The sequence below is a fragment of the Epinephelus fuscoguttatus genome, linkage group LG16, assembly GCF_011397635.1.
Source record: "Epinephelus fuscoguttatus linkage group LG16, E.fuscoguttatus.final_Chr_v1".
Taxonomy (NCBI): domain Eukaryota; kingdom Metazoa; phylum Chordata; class Actinopteri; order Perciformes; family Serranidae; genus Epinephelus; species Epinephelus fuscoguttatus.
Genome location: NC_064767.1, coordinates 12,478,261 through 12,505,902, shown reverse-complemented (window position 1 = coordinate 12,505,902; position 27,642 = coordinate 12,478,261). Strand labels below are relative to the sequence as shown.

Genomic DNA, 27,642 nt, shown 5'->3' with positions numbered 1-27,642 from the left:
AGTCTTGCATTCATATTTTCTAAATTTATTTTTATTTATTTATTTTTTACAAAAGTGTCAGCATCAAAATATACTTAAAGTGTCCTTTTTCAGAATAATGCGTATTATGTTATTAAATTGTAATTATTAACGTATCGATATACAGCTGGTAAAAGTGGGGTCTTATTTATACTGCTGGGCAGTTTGTGAATTTCACTGCGGGATGAATTAAGTCTTATTTTTGTCTGTAATCATAAATAATAAATCAGAATGTATTTGTTGATTATGTTTTATATTACTAATCTGGATCTGTAAATTAAACAAGTGAAATAACTATATAGTGAAGAAAAAGGTACAATATTTGAAACTGAAAGGTAAAGAAATAAAAGTAAAAGTACAGAAAAAGATATAAGATTTACAATTTAATTTTTTTTATTTAGATATTACAATTTACCATGTTATAATATATTATGTTAATATGTTACTGATATTTGCATTATGTTCTGTATTGCATCATACAATAATACATCTCTTATGTATATAGTAATATAAAGATGTAATATAAATATAATACAGAACACAATAAAAAACAATCATCATATCTTAGTTTAAAAAACTTAAACAAAATGTTTTACTGCATTGTATCATTATTGTGACTGTTATTGTACAAACAGATCTTGTCTTGTGGTTTCACTACAGCAGCTCAGTGTGCTAACTGATTTAAGTTTCTGAGCTTTTTTTTTTTTTTTTTACCATACTGAAACATTTATCACATTAAAACAAAATTGCTTGAAGTAAAACACCTAAATATAAACTGAATAAGGAGATAAAGAAAACAGGATATTCTACATACACAAGTCCCATGCAGCTTTTTTTGATTGATAGGAGGCCCTTCCGAGTGCTGAGCAGCAAAGATAAAGTAATTTGAGATCAAATAAGTGATGTGAAGAAGAGTTTTATTTTTCATCATGATCATGTACAGTGATGCATTCTATGTAATATACACACAGCACAAACAGTGATTATGCATGTTTATGATAGCCCATAATAATCTCATCACAGTACTGTTTCAAAGCCACAGTTTCAGGACCAGAGTGAAATCTGTGAACATGAGTTTTGATAGCTGCCAGTTTAAAGAGAATTCAAGTGCTTCGTGGTCAAATTAGGTGTTAAACATTGGTAAAGAAATCAATCTGGGACTTAACATTCATGTGTTTGTGAGAAAAATCTGACATCTGAGACTTTAGCTGCTAAACAATGCTGCGTTCAGGTGATATTTTGGGAGGAAAAAAATCATACCTATAAGGTAAACAACTGAATCTGATAAACTCTGGTGTGGTTAAATACAAACCTGTACATGCCCAGAGCAAATAGCAACCAACTTGGCTGAATGTTAAAACCAGTTTGAGGGGCATGAAGTATGTAAGAAAACACTAAGTCATCTGCAAACATAGAACACAAATCAGTTTTTCTCTGAACAAATTGTCTTTAATCAGGTTTGCTTCTACCACGTGTGTCTTCATGACAATTTTAGTTATTGAAAAATGGTTTACATTTATGATTACAGTACAATTACCTTGATTTTTTTTACTTAAGTACAGTACTTGAGTAAATGTACTTAGTTGAATTCCACCATTGCCATAAAGACTGGCAAAAGGGGGTAAACAGCTCACCTGGCTCTCTCCAGCACCTCTCATGATCACTTATTAACATTTTATATCTAATTTGTTTGATTTGCAAAAAAAGTACAACAACTATTTCTTCACTTGGAGCTGCAGACACATATCAGATCTCCCCAAATCTAAAACTATTCCTTTAAAGTTTTCTGTTGTAGAATTCGTACAGCAGCAAAAGTTCACAGGTTGGAGTAAATAACACAATAACCCATAATGCACTTGTTCCCTCCTGGTTCCCTCTCTTTCCTCAGTTTCTCCCTTCTTGAGCCTGTGACAAAGAAACTTTTGACACCTCCTCTACCAAGCAGGTGCAGATGAATCTGTGCAGTGCTTCCCTCTCCTCCTCTCTTACTGACAGTACAGTTGGTAGTTGAGTTTGGCTCCCAGCCTGGTTCCCGCCAGGTGTTTGTTGAAGGCATCGTCCATCTCTTGGCTCTGTTCTGGTGTGAAGTGGTTCTTCCAGTCCCCGACCTCGCCTGCAGGGACAAAAATATAGCACAGTTAAACCCTGAAGATTGATATCAATCTCATGTCTTAACCTATAATTCTGGCAGTTCAGGATAAAACTACCAGGGACTCTTCTTTCATGTGCTCATGAATAAAATCTGACACTAGCGGCTGAATGATGCTGCATTCAGGTGTTATTTTAGCAGAAAATTACACCCAGAAGGCAAACAAACAAATCTGATACTCCCACTGAAACCTCACACTATAGGTATTATATTTCTGTTTGAGTAACGATTAAACAAATAAGACACAAAGCATGATTTATTGAGCTTTATAGGTGTTGGCAGGTATATTTGAAAAACAATTGGATGGAGCCAGGTTGGCTGTTTCCCTGTGCTCGTAGTTTTTATGCTCAGCTTAGCAAGTCCTGACACCAGCTTTGTACCCAACACACGAGATTGATATTCATCTTCACATCTCACTCTGAAAAAGAGCAAATAAACGAATTTCCCAAAAGGCTGAACTGCATCTTTAAGGTCCCCTTTCTTGAATGATATTATTTAGTTTTCTATGACACAGACAGACCAGTGTAGACCAGGTATCCCTCCTCATGACAACTGCACTCCTCAGTAGCAGTGGCCCCCCAGCAGGACAATACCCCATGCCACACCACAAAAACAGCTCAGGAATTGTCCGAGGAACGAGACAAAGAGCTCAAAGCATTGATCTGGCCTCCAAATTCCCCAGATCCCCATCTGATCAAACATTTGTAAGACATGCTGGTATCCCACCTCACAACCCACAGGACCTATAAGATCTGCGGCCAACGCACTGGTGCCAGACAACACAAGACAACCTCCAGAGGTCCTGTGTCCATGCCTTGACAGGTCAGAGCCAAATCAGTCCAAGGAGCACCCACCGTGCATTGGGGGTACCTCTGGGGTACCAGCACATCCCTCAAATGTTTGATCAGATTGGGATCTGGGGTATTTGGGAGCAAAGTCGACACCTTGAGCTCCTAGTTCCATTCCTCGTGTAATTCCTGAGCAGTTTTTGTGGAGTGGCGTGGTGCGTTGTCCTGCTGGTGGGCCACTGCCATTGACAAGTGCCGTTGCCATGAGGGGGGGTACTTGGTCTGCAACAGTGTGCGGGTGAGAGGAGTGTGTCAAGTAGCATCCACATGAATGCCAGGACAAAAGGTTTCCCAGCAGAAGAATGGACTGTAACAAGATGATCGATGTTATTCACCTCACCCAGTCAACAGGAGCAGGAACCTTGGTTAAGAGCTGGAGATCCAGAATAGGCAGGGTTGTGTTCCAAGGAGACAGGTTTCATTTAAACACGGACGGGCTTACATGTGAAATGGGGGTTTTCCACCAGAAAGCCTGTCTCTGACATCCCCCGTTATATGGGACTTGGCCTTCAGTTTGCAGATGGTACCAGGGCTCACTCCAAATAATGCCGCAACTTGGTTTTACAGAACACCAGTTTGAAGTTGCCCTATCGCACAGGCCCTATCCAGATCATTGGAATGTGGCATGTCGATTCTTGGAGCAGACACCAACTGACCACTATAGCAGGGCCCATGCTCACAGGTGCTGACAATCAGGTGCCTGACTGGGGTTACCAGAAGCTCAAAACAAGAGTCAATAGCAACAGCAAAAAAAAACAAAAAACTGTTTGGCATTGGCAGAGAAGATTTAGCAAATTTTTCATGGGCGCAACCCACATACTCAGCTCTGCTGCTCATCCCACAAATGCATGTTCCTTACAAATGTGGCGCCATTTAAAAGGGAAATAAACAGGCTTTCCAACCAGATAAGATTTATTACCAAGAAGCATTGTTACAAAGAAACAAAGAAATAATCTACCAAACACAAATTTCCTTACTTTTTGTGTTTGTTTACATAAGGAGCGTGTCCTCGTTTGGAGATCACCATTATTCACCGCCATGTTTCTACAGTGGCCCAGAATGGACAAACCAAACACTGGCTCTAGATAGGGCCTTCATGTTTTTTCTTTGGCTGCATAGTTCGCAACCCTTCCACGACAAGCAGCATTGGAAAAATACTGATACTGATATTTCTACTGGTTTAAATTGCCCAGTTGGTTTGTTTTGGAGAGGAAGAGACCTCTGCAGATAATTCGGCTCCTGCTAAGCCTCCTGAATGTCTGGATCTTGAGTTATCAGAGAAAGAAGGTAAGCACAGATTAGCAGGTGCTGTGCTGGCGGCTCTTCTCCGTCATGCTAAACAGCATCAGCCAAACACTAATTGTTTAACGTGGAACAGCTTTATTCAGTGTTTTCACCAGTTTAAGTCACCTGGTCCATTTGTTTTGAAGAGGAAGAGACCTTTGATCAGTTTTTTTTTAACAAAGAACACTGAAGGAATTCTAACCATGAGAAGTTTCAGCTGGTTGCAATCTGCAATCCTCACCACTAGATGCCTAGTTCGGAAATCCAGACCCAAATCTAGAAAGATTTAGGGTCTGGCCATGAGAAATGTTAATGGCCCAACTCGAGGGGCGGCACCAAGCATGCATTTGTAAATATCACTGCATGCAATTGGATAACACTACGACCAATCAGAACAATACACAGGGTGACGTATAGACCTACGCTTAGCTACCAGCGGATACTTGCCGTATCCGGTCGGCAAAACAACAAAAACGTCCTTCTTGCAAAGGAAAGACTCGAGCGTCGTCTTCTGTTCCTCTTTTAGAGAAAAAGCCAGGTCTAACTCGTTCACTGTAGCGGCCAAAGCCGTTTCAAACAACTGGTGTTCATCCGTAGCCATCTTGCAGTGTTTACTGACTGATTCCGGTCGTTGCAGCGCTGTCGTCATCTGTTTAGCTCGCCTCTGGCCCGCCTATATCAGATACACCGATGTGATTGGTGCAGCTCGGTTCCAAGGGCATAGGTTATGAGCATCATTACTGATTGCCAAAGTGACTCACTGAGCAAATTCAAATTGTGCTCTCGCGAGAACTCTGGATTTCCGGGGTACTAGATGCCACTAAATGCCCCTAAATCTTACACATTGGACCTTTAAGTAAAAACAGCACTCCTTAAAGATGTTTTGCTGTGGTGACAAAATGGTTTAAAGCACCTTTTCTGTAGATGACGTCTCCCATTTTACCAAGGGATTTGCCGAAGGTCTCCTTCATGGCATTGAAGGTGCTACCTTCTGAGATCTGCTGCACCTGAGCCTCTGTCAGGCTGAAGCCAAAGAAGGTGGAGATCTGACGGACACCCTCGGTCAGGTTCTGAGGGACAGGGAACAGAATCAGAGCCATCAGACACTTTCACTAAACACTGACTGTGAGTGATCGTCTCTCTGCAACAAGTTTCATGTCTCTACAGGATGATTTTACATATAAACTGTTGGAACAAGTGATTTTTGAAAATATCGTATATAAAAAATAACATTAAAAATCTTACACATTTTTAAAGCCACCACCTTCTATCAGATGCAATGTAACAAGCACTGTGTGATCTACCTGTTTTAACTCTTCGTAGGTGACAATCATGACGTTGGGGTCGTCCATCTTCTTCTCCCAGGCCAGAGCGTGATCGAAGTAAGACCCCCAGGGAACTACACACACACACACACACACACACACACACACAAATGACAACAAACTGATCAGCCGTTATTCACACTAGACATGAACTGTGATCTCCTGGCTGAAGTATGATTTTATATGACCCATACACCTCTGATCCCATTCAACCCTGCATGAACTTTCTCACTCTTAATACTAGGTCAGTTGCTCTCAGCGTCAACTACTGCCACTGACTGGTTTACATTGGACTGGCTGACTGGCAGTTGTGTCTCATAAAAATGTTGAAGGCTGCCTTTTGCGTCAACATTATATGACATGGGGCGTGACAAAGCTTCAATACTTGACATACAGGGAATGAGAATAGACTGGTAAGGCAGATTTTGTCCCTTATCCCAAAAACCAGTGACTTACATCTCTGTTTAGTAGATTTTTTATTGTTTGTGGCAGGGTCCGCCATTCTTGTGCAGGACTTCACACACGTGGGATTCACAGGAAACTAAGCATGCATGCGAGCTGCATATTTATTTAATCTTATTTGTAGTTGTATCCCACTGACATCAGCCTTACTGTTTCCTGTATTCACTGTTTAAAGCTATAGTGCGTAACTTCTACATGTCCGTAAAAGTGTGTCTCACCCAAGCCACTACTAGAGGAGATGACACAATGCTGATTAAGCCGATTGGCTCCTCTAACATCTCGTGGTAATTTCAATATATATCATTTTTAGTATGCGTGTAGACCGGCAACATTCCCGCGCTGGCGCACAGGAAATGCTTCCTCACAACAAGAAGGGAGGGGGGGGGACGAGCGGAGAGTGTCACAGCAAGAGGTGGAGCGCAGGTAGAAGGTGAAAGCAACATGGCGGAGAAGCGGCCGAGACACGGTCCAGAAGTGGATCCTACCACAAAGAAAAAGCCTGGACATTCAGCTGAAGGTCTATTAGCAAAGAAGGAAGGTGACCAATGGAGAAGGCAGACAAGGATTTGTATTGGCATTGCTTTTCCTCGGTGAAGAGCCCTGAAGGAAGAAACTGGACTGAGGGCAGACACGGATGTTGCCTTGCTGCTGTTGGATAAGTAAGTGACTTGGTTTGTAATTATATTATGAGTAGTATGAGTTGCTGTTACATGTACTGGACCTAGTACTTTATTATTTTCTTGGAAATGGTGCTATGAATGTAATGTAATGTTAGCAACCTGGTGTTTGCCACGTTGTGTAGCATTGTGTACACGGTGTGAAGCGAGTGTTACTCTGTGTACACGGTGTGTGGCGACTGGCGAGTGTTACTCTGTGTACACAGTGTGTGGCGAGTGTTACTCTGTGTAACACTCGGCTTATTAGTGGTAATAACGCATTATCCGCTGGGAGGCGACAGAAGTTACGCACTATAGCTTTAAGACATTTGCTGCTGCTGCTTCATATTAAAAGCATTTACATGATTCAAGCTTTTATTCTGAAGCAGTCATAAAAACACACTGTATTGTTTGCTGTAGTATTACACCACGCTTGCTGTGCATTATATGAGAGATGCATGTATTTATACATCTTAAAATAACCAAATCACAGACAAACATGCATTCCTAAAACGTGTTTTACTTACATAACATCTGTAATTGAGTATTTTTATACTACACTGTGATACTTTGACATCATACATAGACTTGAAATACTTGCAAACGTCATGCTATCGGCCTATGTACTGATAGATTGCTCTCCTTTGCCCCGAGAAGGCGTGAGAAGCATCTTAACACACATTGTATGAGTGTCATGATGTAGTGCCCAGTGTCTCTTTACCCCACTTGGATTCAAATGCATCCAACATTTCCACAGTGACCCTGCTGAGTCGGCTGAACACACTGTTTATTAGTCCATAAACACAGGATCATAAAGTCAGGCTGTGCGAGTACGTGCAATACAACACAGTCTATAACCTGCATGAACCACATCACCTGAGGTTGGTCAAGACTCACTAACTTTCTCACAGAGCGTAAAACTACAGAGTCTGTTCGGACAGCTGGAGCTGTTTGAGGGTTTAGACTGTTTTTTTTAAAGTTGGAAAGTGAGGCCAAAATCAAATCTTCACTTCTCTGGTGTAAAACTGGTTGAGGCAAATATATAAATGCTGGTGCGTACACACACACACACACACACACACACACACACACACACACACACACATCTGAGGATCTTGCTCTTTGAATTGCCTTTCCTGAGGTTTGTTCTCTCATCCCTGATGTTGCTTTAAGGTTCTTGAGAAGTTGTTCTTTGTGTTCTTGGAGAGCTTGGGTTGTGCACCCGTTGCTAAACTGGAACACCTCCAACTACATACATTTTTTTTTTTTTAAATTAAATAATGCCATGTTCGTTGGTCAGTTTTTGTTGCCCTATAGTCGCGTAATATTAAATGCTTCAATGTATTAATTGGAGGGCAAGTGCTTATAAGTTTTAAAATCTTAAATCTTAAATTCTGTTATCATGGGTAAGATTATTATTTTATTATTATTATTATTACATTTGAATAAAAAGTTACATAACAAGTTGCACAGGTTGTTTCGATTTAATCAACCTTTTGAATAATTGTAGCTCATTTGTAATATAAGAAAACTTTTCCAGTTAGGTTGGCTCTACTGATGTTGGTCAAAATGATGTTAATTGTCTGGAGTTTCATGTTGCTGCCAGTCAAAGGAAATAAACTTAAATAAAAAAACAATGAGCATTTTTTTCAGCCACATGTTGCAGGTTAACTATGAGTCTAAAGTGGCTCGCAGCACGTTTTAACCACAGCAGCATGAGACTACTTAAAAAAACACAATGAAGAGATAAAGGGGAACAAAAGCAATTAAAATGAAATAAAATAGTCAAAATGATGACTTGAGTCCTGTAGGCCTCTTTGGTAACCCATCATCAGCAGTGGTATAATTAATACTGAATAGATGGTGCTTGTTCAGGGAACACTACTATTAAATGCTACTGTGGAGTCGTGATGACATTGCGCTAACCTGGAAGTGGGCAGTGTGCGTGTGTGTGTGTGTGTGTGTGTGTGTGTGTGTGTGTGTGTGTGTTTGTGTGTGTGTTCTCTCACTGTCTCCACTCATGAAGCTGGAGAAGAAGGACTCCCAGGACACAGTTGGGAGGACCTGGTTGTTGTTGCAGAAATGATAGTAGGAGACCAAAGTGTCTTTGGGGTTCCTGAAGATCACCAGCATCTGAACAACACATAACACGATAAATTAAATCATAACACCATAATACAGAAAATAATTTAAAATCATGAGAATTAAAACAGAAGAAATTAGTTTTTATGTCTCATAAACTGCACTGTAAATGTCATTACACAATCCAAATATATTCAGAATTTATTTTATCACAAGCATGGATGGATTTCTGAACGAGCCTACCAGGCACAGGCCTGGGAGGCTTGTTCAGAAATGGGTGGGTGGGTGGGAGAGGAGAGGTGATGTATGGATCCAACAAAGCCTGGACTTTCATCCGGGAGCCCAGAGTTTGCTTCCCGAATGCTACACCAAGATGTTTTTTTTGAAACCTAACCACGTGCTTTTGTTGCCAAAACATAACGTGCCTTTGTTGATGTCCCAGGGTTGGCGACCTGGGATGAAAATGTGTTCAGCCAGCATCTACAAAATGTCACTCAAATTGACACGAACCAACCATGAAGAGACTGAAGATGACCACAAAAACACAAAGACACACAAAATAATGACAAAAAAGACACAAATTTAATTCAAAGAGACTCAAAATAACACGAAGAGATGCAAAACTACCACGAGGAGACAGAAAAATATGCATAACGACTAGAAAAGCCATGCTAAACAAAAGAAAATGCAAAACCACCACCATGTCTGTGTGTCTGGCTCGTATGTAGGAAAAGTGGTGAGGCTTTTTGCATGTCTGTGCCCAGGGGTCCATTGTCTCATAATCCAGCCATACTCATGAGGATAACATGAGGAAGAGTTACATTTTAAAGGCCACCTATGTTGTCCATCTCGTTTTTATTTTTATTCAGACTCAAACCAGCTTTGTTTCCCATTTGAGGACTTAAGAGACACAATTCCTTTCCTGTTTTCACTTGAACAGATATGATCTATTTGTTCTCTGAGTTGGAGATGCTGTTGCAGACGTTTTGAAACTTACTTTAGTTTTCTTTGCGTAGAAGGAAGCGGGTATGTTGTCAGGAGGCATGTGAGTCCCCAGAAACCTTGGAGAAGGAGTCTCTTCCAGGATCTGAGGGGAGAGCAGGAGAGGGGAGATATGCTTTTATGTGAAGTTATTCAGCATTAGACATTACAGTATACCACCAGAATGAGATTTGTATCATATGACAGTTCCCTCCAGAAAGACCATACCAAAAATGACTGGTTTCTGATCTATGGTAAAGGTTTGGTTAAGTCTAGGGAACTAAAACTACTTTGTTAAAGAAGTATTTCACAGCAGGAAAGACGGATTTTTAATAAAAGTAGGGTGTCTATGCTGTAGAAAGATGCAAATACTTTTGAAATTGGTGCTACAGAACCAGAGAAAGCAGAGAAAGAGGAAGGAGAAGACTTACGACTACCAGAATGCACTGCGCTGAATCAGACCAATAAATAAAGGGTTGCAGTGGTATAATGCTTTCAAGGTATACCATAATATGAAAATTGACAATTATCACACTGTGTACATTTGTTTATCTACAATACTTTTTTATTTTATTCACCATTGTTTTCAAAAGGGAGACTGTTTATACATACCTTCATTAAAAAATGGTTTCAACTCAAATTCGTTTGCCCCCTAAGTGTGGTTCGTTTGGGCAGGTGTGAACATGGCAATCACACTCAGGTGTGCACCAAAACAACCAGGCCGAGACCTTCTTGAAGAGGTGGTCTCGGTCCGGTTACAAACAAACTCTGGTGCGGTTTGTTTGTGGTGAGAACGTGTTCCAACCTGGATCTGAACCAGCTGCAGTCACATGACACATTGTTTGGGTTAAACATGAGCATGTTACAGTCCTGGAGGATTATTAATGTGCACCTCCTCCTGTACTGCCTTAATATGCACATTCAGCACATCCAATGCATCAAAACATTGTTTTCTAGTTGGAGCCGCACCTCGTTTTCAAACTGTATGGTTTGACTAAAATGAACAATGACAGCAATATAGTCCACAATGAGCAGCGCTAAAATCAACCTGTGCAGTTGTCCCTCCATTGTGACATTAGAAAGTGTCACATTTATCTTGCAAGTGTACTCTTCTTCAACGTTTGCTTTACTTCCTGGATTTTTTCCGCATGGAAATTCTGATCAATCAAAAGCAGCTTTCTCACACAAGGCATTTGATCTGGTCCGCTTGTAAATGCTGCCGTGAGAACACGAACCAACTCTAGGTCTGACAGAGCAAGAATAATTCTGTACTACCATGATACCATGAATCCGCAGTATTTTCTGAGACTAGTGGGAATCTCACTGAACTCTCACTATAAAGAGAATATACGTACTTTCCAAGATATTCCTTTACTGTCTCCCTGCCCTGTTCTTTCTCAGGATTTTAACACTGCAGAGTTCTACACATGATTAATTAGACAACAGCAAACTATTCACACACACATAATTACATACACCAAACCATGTGCTCCTGATTAAACAGTTGAAACAAACCCATCAATGAGACTTCCAAGAATCCCTTTAAACACAAAGAACATCTGCATTTCTGTTTAATGCCTTTATTTAGAGGATGTGAGAATGTGTTTTCTGATCACAGATCAGCCATCTGTCGCCGATTAACGTCATCATCCTGTCTTTTAGGCTAAAATGTCGCGACAAGCTCAGATTGCAGTGACAAACCGCAGAGACGCTGAACTCTGTTTGACTTTTGAGCTCCAACAGAACGACTCCCTAAAACATCAGTTTACTTGATGAGGTTTGGTTTCTGTTCAAGTTTATAAGGATGGATTGCAACATTCAACCAGCGCACTATGAGTATGAATGATGAATGCAGGAACACACAAGAACAAAACTGCTGTTTCACATGAGGAGCTTTGAGTTGTAGTTTTTGGATAGCTGTGAGCCCCCCTAACAAAAACCATTCATCACCATTGTGATTGAATGAAGGCAAAGGACGTCTACAAATAAGTTAACAGAGGCTGAAAAGGGCTGCGGAGTTTGTGATAATTCTCTTTGGGTTCATCATAACTATCGACAACTCCTTCCGGTTAACACATCATCAGTTATCACTGACAGTCCTGTGTTACACAACAGCTGCTGATAGTGACTCGACAAAAACCATTGACACACATAAACACAGGCTTTATCTTCATCTGTCTGTCTGCACGGTAACCTAAACAGGATCTGCCTGCACACACACATACACACACAACACACACACACACACACACACACACACACACACATCCGGGGAGTAGCCTACCTTCACAACGTCCGGCCCAAAAAACTCGATCAATGGCGGCATCTTGGATTGTATTTGAGGCGTGCCTGCGACCGCTGCCATGATTTTCCTCACCACCCCCACCATCCAGTTAAAACCTGCACACACACACACACACGTAATTTTGTAGTCAAGTATTGTTTAATCACACTCCATTTTAACCTCTGGTCAGGACAGCAACACCCAAATATAATCACTGTATAAGAGAACCTGTTTCAGGTTTCAATATTTCACAACAGTAGACAGTGAAGCAAGCAGATATAAAATATACTGAACATGTGATCCTGTCATACACTGTAAAAAGATTTTAATTTTGTACCTACTTGAGAAAAATTTAAATAAGCAATACTTTTATCATCGTAAAACAACTAATTTCAAAGTTGTTGAACACCAGCGCTTGGGCAGTGGCTTCCATGTGGGACACTGACGGAAAAAGCTGTCCTTACATGTCAGCATGACAAGCTGCCTGGGTGCCATCAGTGCGCACCGGCACCTGATAGTGTCAGGGAGAAACACAGCGGAAATCAACATAAGTTAAGGGGGTGAAAAGTCAGAGTAGGGCGCACAGGAGCAGTGGTGGCAGAGTCCAGTCACCAAATTTCACCCAGGAGGCCAGTGTTCGCGTCCTGTAAGAATGTTAAGCCAAACACTGTTGTATTCTTCTCAACCTAACCACTTGCTTTTGGTGCTTAATTAAACCTACCCATGTGCATGTATTGGCAAGTTCAAATGACTGTTTATTTGAATAGAGTCTCATGGGTTTGACGGTAGCAATTATGGGTACGTTTCTGGTTCAACAAAAGGATCTACCCTTCAACAAAAAGATCTGCCTCTGTCAGGGTCCTTTCCATAATGTTGTCATTTATAATATCAGTTTTTGAGCCCGTCAGACCAGGTTCAAAATTACCTTAAACTTAGACATAAAACCATGGGCGCAGCCAAAGTTACCCCTGAAGAGGCACTTTGCTGTTCTTTTCACTTTGGGTGCGTTCCGAAATCTAAACTGACGCTGTACACTACAATGACTGAGTCATGCATAGCACGTTTTATTTTTATGAGTTAATGTTGAACTGAAAATGGATGAAAGAAAAACTTTCCTTCACCAGCTTCACAATACAAACAGTCCCTTGTTCCTAACTCACACGTGACTAAACTAACCAATCAGAAGTGAGGAGGGCTCAGTTAGATGTCATTTGATTTCTCTTTATCGTCAGAAAACCATTTGATATTCGTCTTGCGTCCCAGGACGTCAACTGTTTTACAGAAAAACCCATTGATACAAGGCAAACCAAACAACAAAATCATGCACTCATTGGTTCCTCTCAGTCGTCAAAGCACCGTTGCAGGATGTTTGTTTGTTGTCTGTCTGTAACTTATGTTGCTGCCTGTCTTGGCCAGGACACTCTTGAAAATTAGATTTTTAATCGAAGAAGGTTTTTCTGGTTAAATAAAGGTTAACAAACAACACATAAAACTTCAGTTTTTGACCCAGGCCACTTAGAAGCCACACTCTGAGTCGTTAGGTTGACAGACTGAGGAAGAAATGAGTTCCTTAACCTGTTCAGTCGAGCCTGTTGGACTTTAGGCATCTTCTGTTTGATGGCAACAGCTGATACTCTCCAAATAACCTGAGAGAGGGTCAGACGAAACATAGAAGCAGTCTAGCAGGTCTACTTACCATCGTAATTCTCAGCTCTTTGTCTGTCAGTCAGATTTAATTGTCTCTTTCATATCAACTGAGGTAAATGTGAGGAAAACCACGGATTCAGCAGATTATTGTAACTGTTTTAAAGTCACTGAAGGAAATATTTAAGCATGCAAACTGTGCAACCATTCATGTGTAACATAACTCACCATTAACCTAACTTCTGAATCTTACTATAACACCTGTACACACACCTGTACACTTACACGTATATCACGGACTCTGCAGCTGCTGCATGTCGTGTCTTTCATCTGTTTCACTTCCTCTTCCACTCTTTGTTTTGGCAGCGAGCCGGCGTGTTACTCTCCACTATGAGGATAAACCTGTTCCCCTGATGGATCCTATTCTTACATAATAGCTCTGCAGCACGCGAGGGTTTAAGGGCTGCTTATTACCTGTCACGTAAAAGTGTTTTATTATGTGATGACTAAAAGCATTTCCTCTGAGATTTGCAGCAGCTCCATGCAGTGTATTTATGTGTAATTCTCACATCATCATTCATAGTCAGAAGGCCTCTCACTTTTAGCTTTTACTGCCCAGGGTTTTTTGTTTTTGCACGGCCAATTTTTATTTATATGTATTTATTTTTATTTTTTCATTTATTAAATAATTAATTTATTTACTTATTTATTTATTGTGGTGCCAAATTAAATGTGTCGTTCTGGTGTACACTGTGGAAAATGTTTCAACAGTCTAAACAAGTAGAGTAAAAGACATCTGATGCGACTTGTGGCTCCATGTCAGGTCTCTTAAAAGGCAACCAGGGTTTTGATTACAAAATTCTCACTCCCATTCATTCTTTTTTTTGGTCCAGGTTTAATTCAGTCTCTGAGATTTCTGGGTATAGGACACTTTGAAGATAGGCAAGCTAAAGAAGTTTAAAGAAAAAGAAGTGGTGCTATTATTTTCTGTGTAATTGGATCTCCCTTGAAAATGACACCTGGCTACTAATGTGGAGAGAAGGGAAACAGAAAACCAGTGTGGGAGCCATATCGTGCAACACAGACAGAAACCAGTGAAAACACAGACTGTAAATATGAGAGAGTGGAGGTGAAGTTTGGGTTAAGCCTCCTCTATCTTCCTCCATACATCACCGAGATGTCAGGAAGTCATTATCTGTGCCAGTCAAATGCTGGTTTAAAAGCCCGTAACATCAAAAGATCTCATCAGCTCTTAAAACTGAGGCTCCCATTGGCTATACTGACAGAGGTACAGTCACACACATGCAGATCAATAGCTCTGTTATCCTCATGCGGGCCCCGGGCCAAGCGAGGGCCCTACACACAGAGATGTGCGTGCGTGATCTAACATTCTTCTGAAGGCGATAAACTCGTCTGTCGTCCTATAGTTGCTTCATCAGCGATCTGGCGTGCAAAGAGCTTTTCAAAAGTAAACACAAACCCCAAAAAGACATGTCACATTCCTCGAATGCACGGCAGCAACAGCGGGAGTGTCACGTTTTTCTTCCTCTGAAGAAACAGCACTGAGTGCTTTGTGTTTTTAAGAGAACAAGATTAAAGCTGCTGTGACATGGTGTGATTAAATAATAAACAATATTCACTCAGGTACTGGGGCAAATATTTGCAATGCACTACCCAGAATTCCTGGAAAATGATGGAAGTGAAGTGGTCATTGAAAGGTTAAAGGGCTCATATTATGCTGTAAAGGAGGCATTTTTGAATTCAGTGTTAAATGAATAAAAACTTTTCAATACTTATTGTATGTTTGAAGATTTCCCAACTCCAGCACCAACATTTAACTCCAGAAAAATGACATTTTACTTGTTTTAATTCTCACCTGCTTTGATGTTTTTAACCAGTCACCACTCAAGAATATTGATACTTCTTTATCTGGCAAAATCTCGAATTATATTCAGTGATAACATTTCATTTTGAAACTATTATATGGTTAAAGAAACAGTTTGACATTCTGGGAAATTCACTTGTTTGCTGTCTCTGTTGCTGAGAATTACGATGGCAAATAAGAAGCAACAGCCAGCAGCCAGTTAGCTTAGCTTAGCATAAAGACTGAAACAGCTAACCTGGCTCTGATAATACGATCCTGTAACTCAGTAATCAAACACATGATATGTGGAAATGTGGTGGGCTGTTTCTTGGCAGTGATTTTACAGAGTAAGATTAGTCTCTAATTCTGTACAGAAAGGACTCTCTGCTGCGGGGGCTGGCATCAGTCATGAGGTTTGGATTCGGCCATTGTGAACATATTTACAGGGCTGGCGTTTGCCAACCTTTTTTTTGCTGTGTCATTCTGTATCTCTTCTGCAACTCTTTATCTGCATCCGACTCCTTGTTTTATTATTTTAGTGTGTGTTGAACTCCCTTGATGGGCCAGTTATAAAAAAATAAATAAAATGAAAGTGAGGAAAGCCTGAAAAACACAATAATTTATTTATTTATTTATTTTTAATTTAACCCATATTTAACCGGGTAAGTCACAAAACACAAAAAATACACAATAAAATGTAGAAATATAAGAACACTTTCACACAATGACAAGACCCAACTGACTCATTCATCCTCGTACTTAACGAGAGCTTTAAAATCAAACAGAGAGACCAGTTCATATTGATTCAAACTTTTTGAAGGTTATTCCAAGTGAGAGGAGCAGAGCACATCAAAGCTTTCTTCCCCAGCTCAGTCCATGCACTGGGAACAGTCAACAACACAACAAGTCTTGAGATCTCAGACTGAGGCTATGGTCAGATCTCTGGTCAATTAAAGTACAAATATACAAAGGGGGTTAACCCAGTATGGCTTTATAAATGAACAAATGAACAAATACCAGTGACTGACTCTACGGAAGGTCAAAGATGGCCGTAGCTATAAAAAAAAAAAAAAAAAAAAAAAAAATTCAAAGTAGTGTAACTTTCCTTCCCAACCATCTATCAAGCTGTTAGTTTGAACGTGTGACATCTTGTCAGGGTCCAAACCTGTTAGGCTGGTACCCATGGCACAATCCTGACGATCATCATTAAGTAAGTAGAAGAAGTGTCCAGATTTCTGACACTTGTTTTGGCTTTTAACTGATAGACAGATAGTATGGGGGGGGGGGGGGGCGCACACTCTACCAGGTGAGCTACCACGGTGCCTTCACTGCACTGTTGCATGTGTATGCATAGAGTATTTTCCAGCTGCAAAATCTCTTAGATGTCTGTGTGTCCTTGAATGCACCAACATCCAAGAGTTTCCAGAAACACTTCCTGCTGTGCACTTTCTCCGGTTCTTTAGCTCTCATGGAGGTCACTTGTTTGTTGATTAATACGGTTCATTGCTGATTAATTATTTATTTGTAAGATTAATTGCAAACCTCAGTTAAAAGTTTGTTGTAGGGTTACACGTTACTGAGGGTTTCCTAAACAGTCTGCCACAAAACAAAAATGTAACTTTGAAATACAAAGTCAGTTTTTAAGTTGATTTTTACAGAAATGAACCAAAGCAAACGGCTGCCTGGAGGGAAGGAAATCAGTTTAAACACTTAGCTCACAGTCAGTGAGTTTACATGGACATGAATTACCCAGTTATAGGTGTTTGGAGAAGTAGAGTAGTTTATGTGTTTAAGCACTCTGAAAGAAACTAGGATGTATATGGGGAACATGAATAACCTGCTGTCTCTGTGCTCATGTGAACACCATATCCCGAATATGATCAGAACCAGAATGAGCCTCATAAATGGGTTATTCATGTGCATGTAATCGCATTCTGCTTTGTTTCCTGCATCTTACAATCTCCCTTTTTTTCCTTTTTCTACTCTTTCTTGTGCAGATGTTTGAGGGCAGTGATGGTTGCGGTATGTGCAACAGCTCAACAGGAAATCAGGAACAAACAGAAAGACTTCTCCCTCCTAATCACTGCAGTCTATGCAGTGGAACACAAGATGCCTCCTTCTGCACATCACAATACTTCATGGTTAATTTTCTTGATGGAAAAAAAATTGATATTTATATCTTATCTCTGCATTTACAGTTATATATCACTCCTGTTTTGATTCTGTTGTGGCAACCTCACTCTGCCATGCGACTCCCACTAAAACAACAAAGTAATGCTCTTACATTTCTGCTTGTGCACAGATTAAACAAACATAACATGATATAACATGCTCATCCGTGAGCTTTAGAGGTGTTATGGTGTGTGCTTTCAAACTCTGGACAGAGCCCCAAATGATCTAGTCTTCTAAAGGCTCGTTATGAAGAATCAGTCATAAGGAAACAACTGTTTTTCAGCTCTCATGGTGGTCACCTGTGTGTGTGTTAATTTCTATGATTAATTGCAAACCTCAGTTAAATATTTAAATTAGCAGACTTGTTGCGTAGTTACATATTACTGATTAAGGGGGTTGAACAACTTTGATTTTGGTACCAAACTTTTTCACGTGAATCCCAATCATATACCATGTGGGAAAGACTGCAGAGAGAAAAAATAACATTACAATTTGGATTCTTGTTTTACAGTAAGCAGGCACATTTGCAGAACTAGGAGATTTATCAATATGTCAGAATTTTACCCAGAACAGTCACTTTTTAATGTTAAATATGCCTAAAAATATACTATATATAAGACTTTATTGGATTGATTGGTGATTTACTTCAGTTTAATTCTGCATTCTAATCTTAAGATTTACACTTACATTTCAAGCATTTGTTCATAATACCTTTGCACTATATGTCAGATGGAAATATTCTTACTGCACTACATTTATTAAATAGCTTCAATTACCTTGCAAATTGAGATTAGTAATGACTGATGATGTGATTTATTGTTATGGATTAAGATATGATAAGATTTTATTGATGTGGAAAGCAATAGTAAAGTAATTCAAATGAGCTCCACGTTTAGCAGCTGCAACATTTAACATTAAAGTGATGAACACATTTGTGAATGGGCCAACTGGGCAAGGGCCCAAAGTGCCAGAAGGGAGCTCCTTGGCCTTCTCCTGCAAAATGGCACTCAAATTAACACAGACTGACCAGGAAGAGACACAAAAAGACAGCAAAGAGATGCAAAGGAACTGCAAAGAGACACAAAATGACCAAAAAAGAGACAAAATTATCTAAAAAAAGACTACAAAGAGACCATAAAGACAGACAAGCCAAAACAAACAAACAACAACAACAAAAGCAGATAGGGCAAAATAGCACAAAGTCTTTGTCTTGCTCCTGTTTGGGAGGCATATCAGTGCCTGTGGGCTCACTGTCTCATCATCCAGCCATGAGTACTTCTACTTTTGGTACCTTAAACATATTCTAATGCTGCTGTACTTTGACTTAAGGAAGATTTTGAGTGCAGGACTTTGACTTGAAAGAAAGTGTTTCTACACTGTGTTATTACTACTTTTATTTCAGTGAAATATCTAACTACTTCTTTCACCACTGCTAAGAAAAAGCTTTACTGTCACCAGTGTTAAAATCATTGACATTTCAAGCAATCAGTGGAGGGGCGGTCAAAGGTCAGAGGTCACAACAGATTAAAGGTCCCTTTAATGACCCTTTAAAAACTTTATTAGTCACTTAAACAAATGTAATATGTGACCTGACGGCTGTTGTAACTGAGTCACAATCACTCACCACATTTGGGATAAGCCACCAGCACGATGTCGTCCTCCCTCGCGGTGATGTCCTTCAGAGCCTTTAAATTATCCTCATGGCACATGAGGCGCGGGTACAGCACCCCATTGTATCTGTACAGCTTCTCCTCCTCCTTCATCTCCTTTGCCCTCTGCAGCCTGTCCTGCACATAGCTCTGGAAGGTTTTGGGGTCCATTTCCTACAACGTGGCTGCACAGATCAGAAGCTCCTAGAAAAGTAATTATAAAGTATACAGCACACAAAAGTGTAGGGGTAAAAGAGAAGCTGCTGTCTGTGCAGCTGAGCATCCACTGCTGCACTGATAGCGAACGAGTGAGCACTGAGACAGAGAAAAACACAGACAGGGTGTGTGCATGTGTAGTAAAAGGGGGAGGCTCCAGGCACCTCCTCCTTTTACTACACATGCACACACACACACAGGAAAATGTGTGCGTTTGTGGCAGTGTGACTGTGGAAGATGCCTGGACAGTGTTTGCCAGATGGGAGGTGCATGCTGACAGACTGTCTGCAGACCGCTGGTCTCACTCTCTCCTACATACACACACAGAATTATGTTCACTAAAGACCAGTTCTAACCAGTTTTCACTTTCTACTTGTGTTGCCAGTCAGCCCCCCAAAATCTCTTAAGTAGTCAAGGAAAACCCCCACCGCAAAAAACTTCAGATATGACTTAAGACAGGAGAGTTCTTGAGGGGAGCTTTTTACTTAGACAATTTGGGAGTGTCTTTGAAACAAAAAAAAACTGAACCGAAAAATGATTTTTGTTCCTCTGTTTCTGCAGGTCTTCCTGTTGTGTAAGTGTGTGCCCTTATAATATTTAAAGAACAAAAAAAAAGGTTCAGATGACATTTTTTACCTACACCTCACATCTTTTAACGGGTGCTTGAATGATTTACCTGCGCACTCTATAAATTGGGAAACTTTCAGGAAAGAGGACAAAAAATGGTCAAAACTGAAGCAACAGACACTGAGGTATCCTGGATTTTAGTGTGGAAAACACTGGATCCTACATTTCCCATGATGCAAATGCATGAATGCAAATAACATGCACATTTTTGAAAACCATCCTCCAGAGCCATAGAAGACAAAATTTCTTTGTATCAGTTGTAGTTGTTGTGAATATAGTTTTTCCCCTGTGTGTTAAAGTTGGTCTGATCAGCCAGTATATGTCTTGCCCCAGTGTCTGGTTCTGTGAGGTCTGTTAGTTGACTTCATGTCTAGTTTTTATCAGCCTTATTTTTCAATAGAGTTATAATTTGTCGACCTCTTTAAAGGGCCCTATAATTCTGATTTCATTACCTTCAATTATTTGTTTCGTAAAATCTTTTTTGTGCTTTGACTGCTTGGTCCACAACAGTTGGAAAAACAAGTGGACACCTAAACATTAAAGGCACATTTTGGGAACATGGTAATTACAAGTGCTTTACATCAAACATCAGAAGCATCAAGACAAATTGCAAAAGAAACCATTATGAAATGACATTTAAATACAATTTAAAATGTCACTAATGAGGATAGAAAATAAAAAACAAGATTAAGACAGGTATAAAATATGAGAATAAAAGTTACAGTGCAGTGTAAAAAAAATTGATTTAATAAAAGGCAGCAATATATATATATATATATATATATATATATATATATATATATATATATATATATATTTTACATCTTATAGCCAGTCACAACAGGCTGGGCCCTGATTTAAACTTTATCTTCTGCAGCTGCCTGTTCCTTTAAAGGTTCTATGTGTATTTAGGTATCTGTACATGTGTACACTTGTGCATATGTATACTATTTTTTCTTTGTCTTTTGTAATGCTGTATAGCTGTTTACATGTTGTTAAAAAACAATAGAATATGTTATAATAAATAAAAGGCAGTGGCAAAGACAAAAGTCTTCAGCCTTGATTCAAAAGATATTCCTCACACCAGGATAGTCCGTGGGACAGGGAATGTCGAAAAATTTCACACCTTCATTTGGTTCGGTTCTCTTTCACACTGCACTTTTTAAAGCGGACGAAACCGCCTGGACAATGTCACACAGTTACAACAGCTGCTCGTTTGGGGGGGTATTGCCCATAATGACCACTGACCAGGAAGAAAAAAAAGCCATGAGGAGGAAGAAAACCGGGCTCATCGATTGGCCAGGACTGAAAACGAAAATCAATTGTGGGTAGACAAAAGCAACTGAGGTATATAGTCCTCTGACCATATGTCAATAAGCACCTGCATTTCCTCACTACTCCAGGTCTGCCCATATTGCACTGTGCTCTACATCACTTCCTCTCTTTGGTTCGCTGGATAGTCCATTTGCATTTCCCACTGTAAGTGAACCGCACCAGGAATCACTTGCAAGTGAACCGAGATCCCCAGTTTTCAAGTGGACCAGGGTTCCCTCATTTGTTCTTCACCAAAGTTCGAATGAGCGTTCACACCACTCCAAACGAACCGAACTATCCGTGGAAGCGGACCAGGGTTCGTTTAAAGCAGACCAAATAGTGCCAGTGTGAATGCGTCCTAAGAGTTGCAGCAGACCTGCAGTTTTCTGGGAGTTTGTTCCAGACATGTGTTACATAAAAACTAAATGCTGCTTCCCCATGTTTAGTCTTGACTCTGGGGACACAAAGACCTGTTGTAGAGGACCTGAGAGGTGGTCTCTCACGACTGGAGAGAATATATTTGCTGTTAGACTGCAGTCTGCACCACCACAGAACAAAAACAGGCTTTGCTCTTGTTCTTTTATAGATTCTAATTTCATAATTTGTGTCTCTTTTCCGTCTTTGCCTCTTTCAGTCACTCCTTTCTCTCTTCCTCACACTCTCTCATTCATCCTCTCTCTTTCTTTCTACACATTTTAGTGTCGGCCATTCGGGGGCCCCACTCAGCTCGGGGGCGTCTCTCACTGTTGCACACAAAAATCTCCATTCACTGCCGCACAAATGAGCAACTACATATTCTGCACACATACTCAACTTTGACCGAAATTTGCACACAGAGTTCTTTGAGGCCTCAGACATAAACTGATACACACATTTCCAGGCTCAGTCTGTCACACTTCCTTTTCTGTCTTGTACTTTACATGAATACTTTTTGAAACAAAGCTCTCTGAACAGTTGCACACATTTAGCAATCCTTCCAGGATGTTGCCATGGCAATAATTAACACAAATTCAGCAAGTTCCCGTTAGTTGCGCACGACCTTGGAATTTTGTCCAATCACTGCAACTTTACTGCAAATTTGACTATTTAAACAAGTAAAATCTCTTTTCATTGTAGAGCAGCGTGCAGCATATTGATTTGCTCAGCACCTCTTTCTTTCTTTTCTCAAAAACACTTAGATAGCAACATGCATTGCAATTTTTCAGAACGGCTGCCATGAAATCAGACATTTCATGCTGCAGCAATCCCCAAAACAGCCCACGTTATCCTTGGAGGACTGGATTAAACATTTGCTTACTTGCATATTGCCTGAGCTGTGAAATAGTTCAATTTAAATTCTTTTTAGTGTTGCCGTGGCCTGTGTTTGGGACAGTAGGCTGTCAGTCGATATGAACATGAACCCATCCTGCACCTGACTGGATGAACGCTGCACTTGTGAGCTATCGTTGATGTTTGCTTGATCTAGGAGGAGAGCTTCAACTAATGAGCATTTCCATTATTGACTTATCTGCATTTATTTTCCTAATTAAAATGAAACATGTCCATGACAATTTCCCAGCAGCCAAAGCTGACGTCTTACTATAATGACCAGGAAAACAAGCAAAAATGTTCATGTTTAAGAAGCTAGAACCAATCACTTATCAAAATTGTTGCAGATCCATTTGGGGTTGATGGACCTCAACTTTACAAACACATTCAAATTGATGAAAGGAAAAGCAACACTATATTTGTGAAGCTGGAACTATGAAATGTTTTTTTGCATTAAAAACCCACAGATCTACTGTATATGACAAGATGTAGGTCTTGGAGGACAAAAGTAGCAATGACGTTTCTACACCGGTAGGTGGCAGCAAAGCAAACAGTGCCTGGGCTGCCGGAAGAAAGACGAAGAAGAAATACAGGAAGTCAGAAATGGCGATGGACGGAATGATGTCCACGTCTTCGGGTCTGTCTTACCACAATGCCGGGGACTTTTACCCCAGAAAGTTCGGCCCGAAGCCGGACGTGGTGCCGTCCGGGGTCACCGAGAGGAAAGTTGGGCCGCTGGATAAACCTGACATGGTGTCGGTGGATGTCATTAACATCAACGACTCAGGTTTGTTTTGCTAGCAGGCTAACGGCTAACAACACGTAGTCAAACGTAGTCTAACTTAAGCTAACAGCTGATTCTGGGTAAAGCTGTGACCGTTACTGAGGTTTTAACGTGTATTCCGTTGTTAGCCGGCTATAACGACAGGTCACACATTAACGGTGTCTTTTACAACCCTGGTAAGACGGTTTAATGATCCGTTTGGGCCCCTGTGTCTTGTCTGTTGAAGCTGACGTTTGTGTGCCGCTAATCCAGCTAGCAGTGAAGATGTGTTACTGTCAGACAGCCCTTATATTCAGCTTTAATAGACACAAAAAGTTAAAAGGCAGTTAAAACTCAGTGCTGAAAGAAGCACTCTGAGTTTTTACTTAAATAAATGTAGCAGTACTTCAGTGTAACATAAAAGTCTTGTGGTCAAACCTTGCTTCAATAAAAGTATAAAAGTATTTGCATCAAAATATACTTAAAGTACCACAAGTACTCATTATGCACAACGGTCTAATCGGAATAATGTTATATTATTGAATTGTGTGACACAAAATTAATTGGCAACTATTTGTTAATTTCAGTAGTCATTTTTAAGCAAGGTAAAAGAACAATAAGCTGATGTCATGGTTTCAGATTTTGATGCCATGATATTAAACTGAATAGCTTTTGGATTTTTGGTTTTTGGATTAAACATAACATTTGGTGACATCACCTTGGGCTCTGGGGAATATATAGAGCTTTGTTTTTTTTCCAATTTTAAAACATACATACTCACATAAAGTGATGAATTTCTTAATTGAGAAAATAATCAACAGTGGCAGTAATCATTAGTCTCAGCCCCACTTTAGGGATGCACAGTAGTACCACCACGTCATTGGTATCAGCCATTATAAGCTTTAAAATGATCAGATCAGATTGGCCCAACATGCTTTTAATTATTTGGCACAATAAATTAATATTAAATACATAGAAAAGCATTTATCTATTCTATTCTATCATGTCTCCATCTGCTGGTAGGCTATCATGATCAGAGTATGCATGCATAATATGATGTTAATTCCACTACAGAAGAGATGTGATGAGCACTAAACTGAGGTGGGGGAAAAAAGTGGATATATCGGTATTGGCTATCTGTCAAATGAGTCGATACACATCAGCATATCAGATATCAGCAAAAAATCCAATATCGTTCATCCCTTACTTTATTTTAGATCTGCAACAATTCGTTTATTAGTTGATCGACAGAAAATGAAGTCGCAGCTGTTTGGTAATTGAATAATCATAGTGGTATTTTTTTAATTGAAAAAAAAAATTGCTGTCATGCTTTTCGATGTGAGAATTTGATGTCATGATATTAACTTGAGTAACTTTGGAAAGCTTTAGGTGCTGCTGGGTAAGTAAAGTTCACCCCAAAATCAAAGTACATATTTTTGCTTTTACCTGTTGTGCTATTTATCAATCTTTTTGATGTGAGTTGCTGTGTGTCACAAATATTGGATGTAGAGATATCTGTCTTGTCTCATACAAAATGAAACTAGATGGCTTGTGGTGCTGAAAACACCAAAAAATTAATGTGAAAAAACTCAACAGCAATATCTGTCTCCAGAAATCACAACCTAGTTACTCAATATAATCCACAGGTGTTGTTGTTAACAGTTTCAACTAGGAACTATTTTCTTTCCATCGAACCACACCTGCCAACCTCATGGCAACACAGAAGAAAGCATGCATCTACCACTAATTCACCTAGCACCACTGAGCTAGCTAATATTACAGCTCAGTGAGAAGGACACCATAAATGTTTACATCTCACATTGTCATGAGCACGAGCCACTCGTAGTAGTAGATCATAGTCACACAATCAAACTACCTGATTGAGACAGCGGTAAACCGGCAGCTCCCGTGTTCAGTGAGGGAAAATGACCGTTTTTGTCAATGGAGCCTGATGGCTTTGACAAGCGCATAAATGAGGAACTGAAGCAGCTTCTTCATCAGGAAGGGCTGTCTGTGGCAGGGAAGCGGTGACAATGCACTAAATATAGCGTACACTTAAAATGTGGGACCTTTTTTTTAAGAGGCTAAAATATGTTTCACTGCTGCCCAGTCCACAGCAGTGCATTGGCAGCACACCTGCCTGCTTCTCTAAACTTGGGCGTGCCAACCACAATTTACTGTAAATAATGACCTCATACAACCCTGCTTTAAAAGATAAGAAAAAGAAAAGGGTTACAGTAGAGCTGAGAAGTTAGTTTTCTCTGTTTACTCAGATAATTAATAATGTATGTGATCATAGTGCTATTATAAAAATGATGCACAAAACGGCAAAAATAAGACCAGAGTTGTAAGTTGTTTGTTGTTGTCATATGTTGACAGTGGTGTCTGTATTCTTCCACAGATGTCCACTTGCACAGGAAGAAGCATGAGCATGACACGTATGTCTTGGTGAGTTTCTCTGGGTTTTTTATTTTTATTTTCATGGCGTTGAGTGGCTATCAGTTTGATGGGTTTCTGGCATTATGATTATCTTCTTTTTTCCTCACTTAGTAGTACACAAACATATTCACAGCAAACAAAGTCAAAAGCCATACAGTTTGCAGCGGCTGTGATTTGAGCAGAGAGAAGCTGTCTATGTAGAAGTAGTATGAATGATGAAAGGAGTTTTACTTATTAGACTGGAGCTTCCTTTATTTTTTGCAAGACTAATGAAGGGAGGTTCAGCATAGCTTTAGTTGAGGAAGACAGTGTCTTTTAATCCTTCTGGTTTTGTTACAGGTTTTGGTCTAATTGTTGAAATGTTCCTTTTAAGAGTTGAGTCTTCTACTTGGGCACACAAGGATTGTGGGAAGAAGTCTTTAAATCCAAACATTTGATTTAATCCTAACATTAGTGCCAATACCCTGCACACAATATTACTGTGATTATCTCATCTTCAACATCATCATCATCATCAGAAGAAGAATCACAGCTCTGATCTCATATCACTGTCTAAGAATAGAATAGAATAGAATAGAATAGAATAGAATAGAATAGCCTTTATTGTAATTGTGTGTACAACGAAATTAAGATGCTTGCTTGGCATTTTTTTGTTTCTTGTCTTCACAGTTTGATCCGCATAAGATAAACTGTATTTTTTTGTATTTGATTATTAATTAGCAGTTTACAAGTCAGGAAAGAGCAAACTCAGACACAACTCACTGCTTACTACTGAGGGGGTTTACAACAGGTTAGTCAACTCTGTGTTTACAGCGACTATAGTCTTTAATCTTTCTTTAAAGACATTCTAGGTCAATATAAAACTTTTAAGAACAGGTTATAAGAAACGCGTGAGTCATAAGTTTAGTTCTGCAAAAAATGTGACTTTCTGGAATTGTGAAAGTTTAGTTTAAAGAACTTAAAATCACTTTTGTTGCAGTCATAGCGTGACACAATAAAACAATTTACAGGGCTTGTAAAAAATGATAAACATAAAATGTCTGGAATTTTACATTTGTTTTTGACATTGCCAGTTTTTCACTTGTATTTAAAGCTATGTTTGGTCTTAAGGGGGTTTAAAAAAGATGGATTACTTTAGTTCATGCCTGTACTTTAATCAGCCATCAAATGCTGCAAAGTTGAAGCTCATTTAACAGCTTTCTTGCTGTTTTAGATACTTGTACATCTTTAAAAAAAAATGTTTGTCTCATGTAAAGAGACTGTGTGGTTTTTGAATCCCTCAAAATAAAAATCCTCTGCAAAGCATCTAGAGAGTTATTTATGTTTCTTTTCCAGTTATCTACACCCTAAAATTTCTCTTTTGGTCAGAAAAAGTTGCTCTGTAGGATTTAATTTAGCTGAAGTCATTGTCATACACTGACACACCACTTGGTGGCAGTGTAGGTTACGCTTTGTCTCCTTCTCTGCTCTCCTATCACCCACTTAATGAACCTGTTTGTACTTAAATGAATCTAAATATCATTCCTGACAACTTTACAGAATTATTTCTGACTGCAT

At 39.7% G+C, this 27,642-nt stretch overlaps 2 protein-coding genes across 2 annotated transcripts in view; one reads left to right on the top strand and one right to left on the bottom strand.

Moving 5' to 3' along the window:
* Positions 1-918: 918 nt before the first annotated feature.
* On the bottom strand, positions 919-19,766 carry sult6b1 (sulfotransferase family, cytosolic, 6b, member 1). The gene is made up of 7 exons (XM_049600432.1): positions 19,394-19,766; positions 12,090-12,205; positions 9,822-9,911; positions 8,752-8,875; positions 5,604-5,698; positions 5,213-5,369; positions 919-2,131 (listed from the first exon to the last, which is right to left on the bottom strand). The coding sequence occupies exons 1-7, from the start codon at positions 19,587-19,589 to the stop codon at positions 2,004-2,006; spliced, it is 906 nt and encodes a 301-aa protein (XP_049456389.1). The 5' UTR covers positions 19,590-19,766; the 3' UTR covers positions 919-2,003.
* A 3,707-nt stretch (positions 19,767-23,473) lies between these two features.
* The window catches only part of slc30a6 (solute carrier family 30 member 6), a 74,663-nt gene continuing 70,494 nt past the window's right edge, over positions 23,474-27,642 (top strand). The window contains exons 1-2 of the mRNA XM_049600431.1: positions 23,474-23,670; positions 26,048-26,094. Coding sequence (XP_049456388.1) covers positions 23,487-23,670; positions 26,048-26,094 — 231 coding nt within the window. The 5' untranslated portion in view covers positions 23,474-23,486. The remainder of the gene's footprint in view (positions 23,671-26,047; positions 26,095-27,642) is intronic.

Excerpts from the sequence above, each read along its gene's own strand:
- sult6b1 (XM_049600432.1), bottom strand. The coding sequence starts at position 19,589 with ATGGACCCCAAAACCTTCCAGAGCTATGTGCAGGACAGGCTGCAGAGG. Across the intron at positions 8,876-9,821 it reads TCTACGCAAAGAAAACTAAA|ATGCTGGTGATCTTCAGGAA; the intron begins GTAAGTTTCAAA and ends TGTGTTGTTCAG. Across the intron at positions 5,370-5,603 it reads CCTACGAAGAGTTAAAACAG|AACCTGACCGAGGGTGTCCG; the intron begins GTAGATCACACA and ends CCTGTCCCTCAG.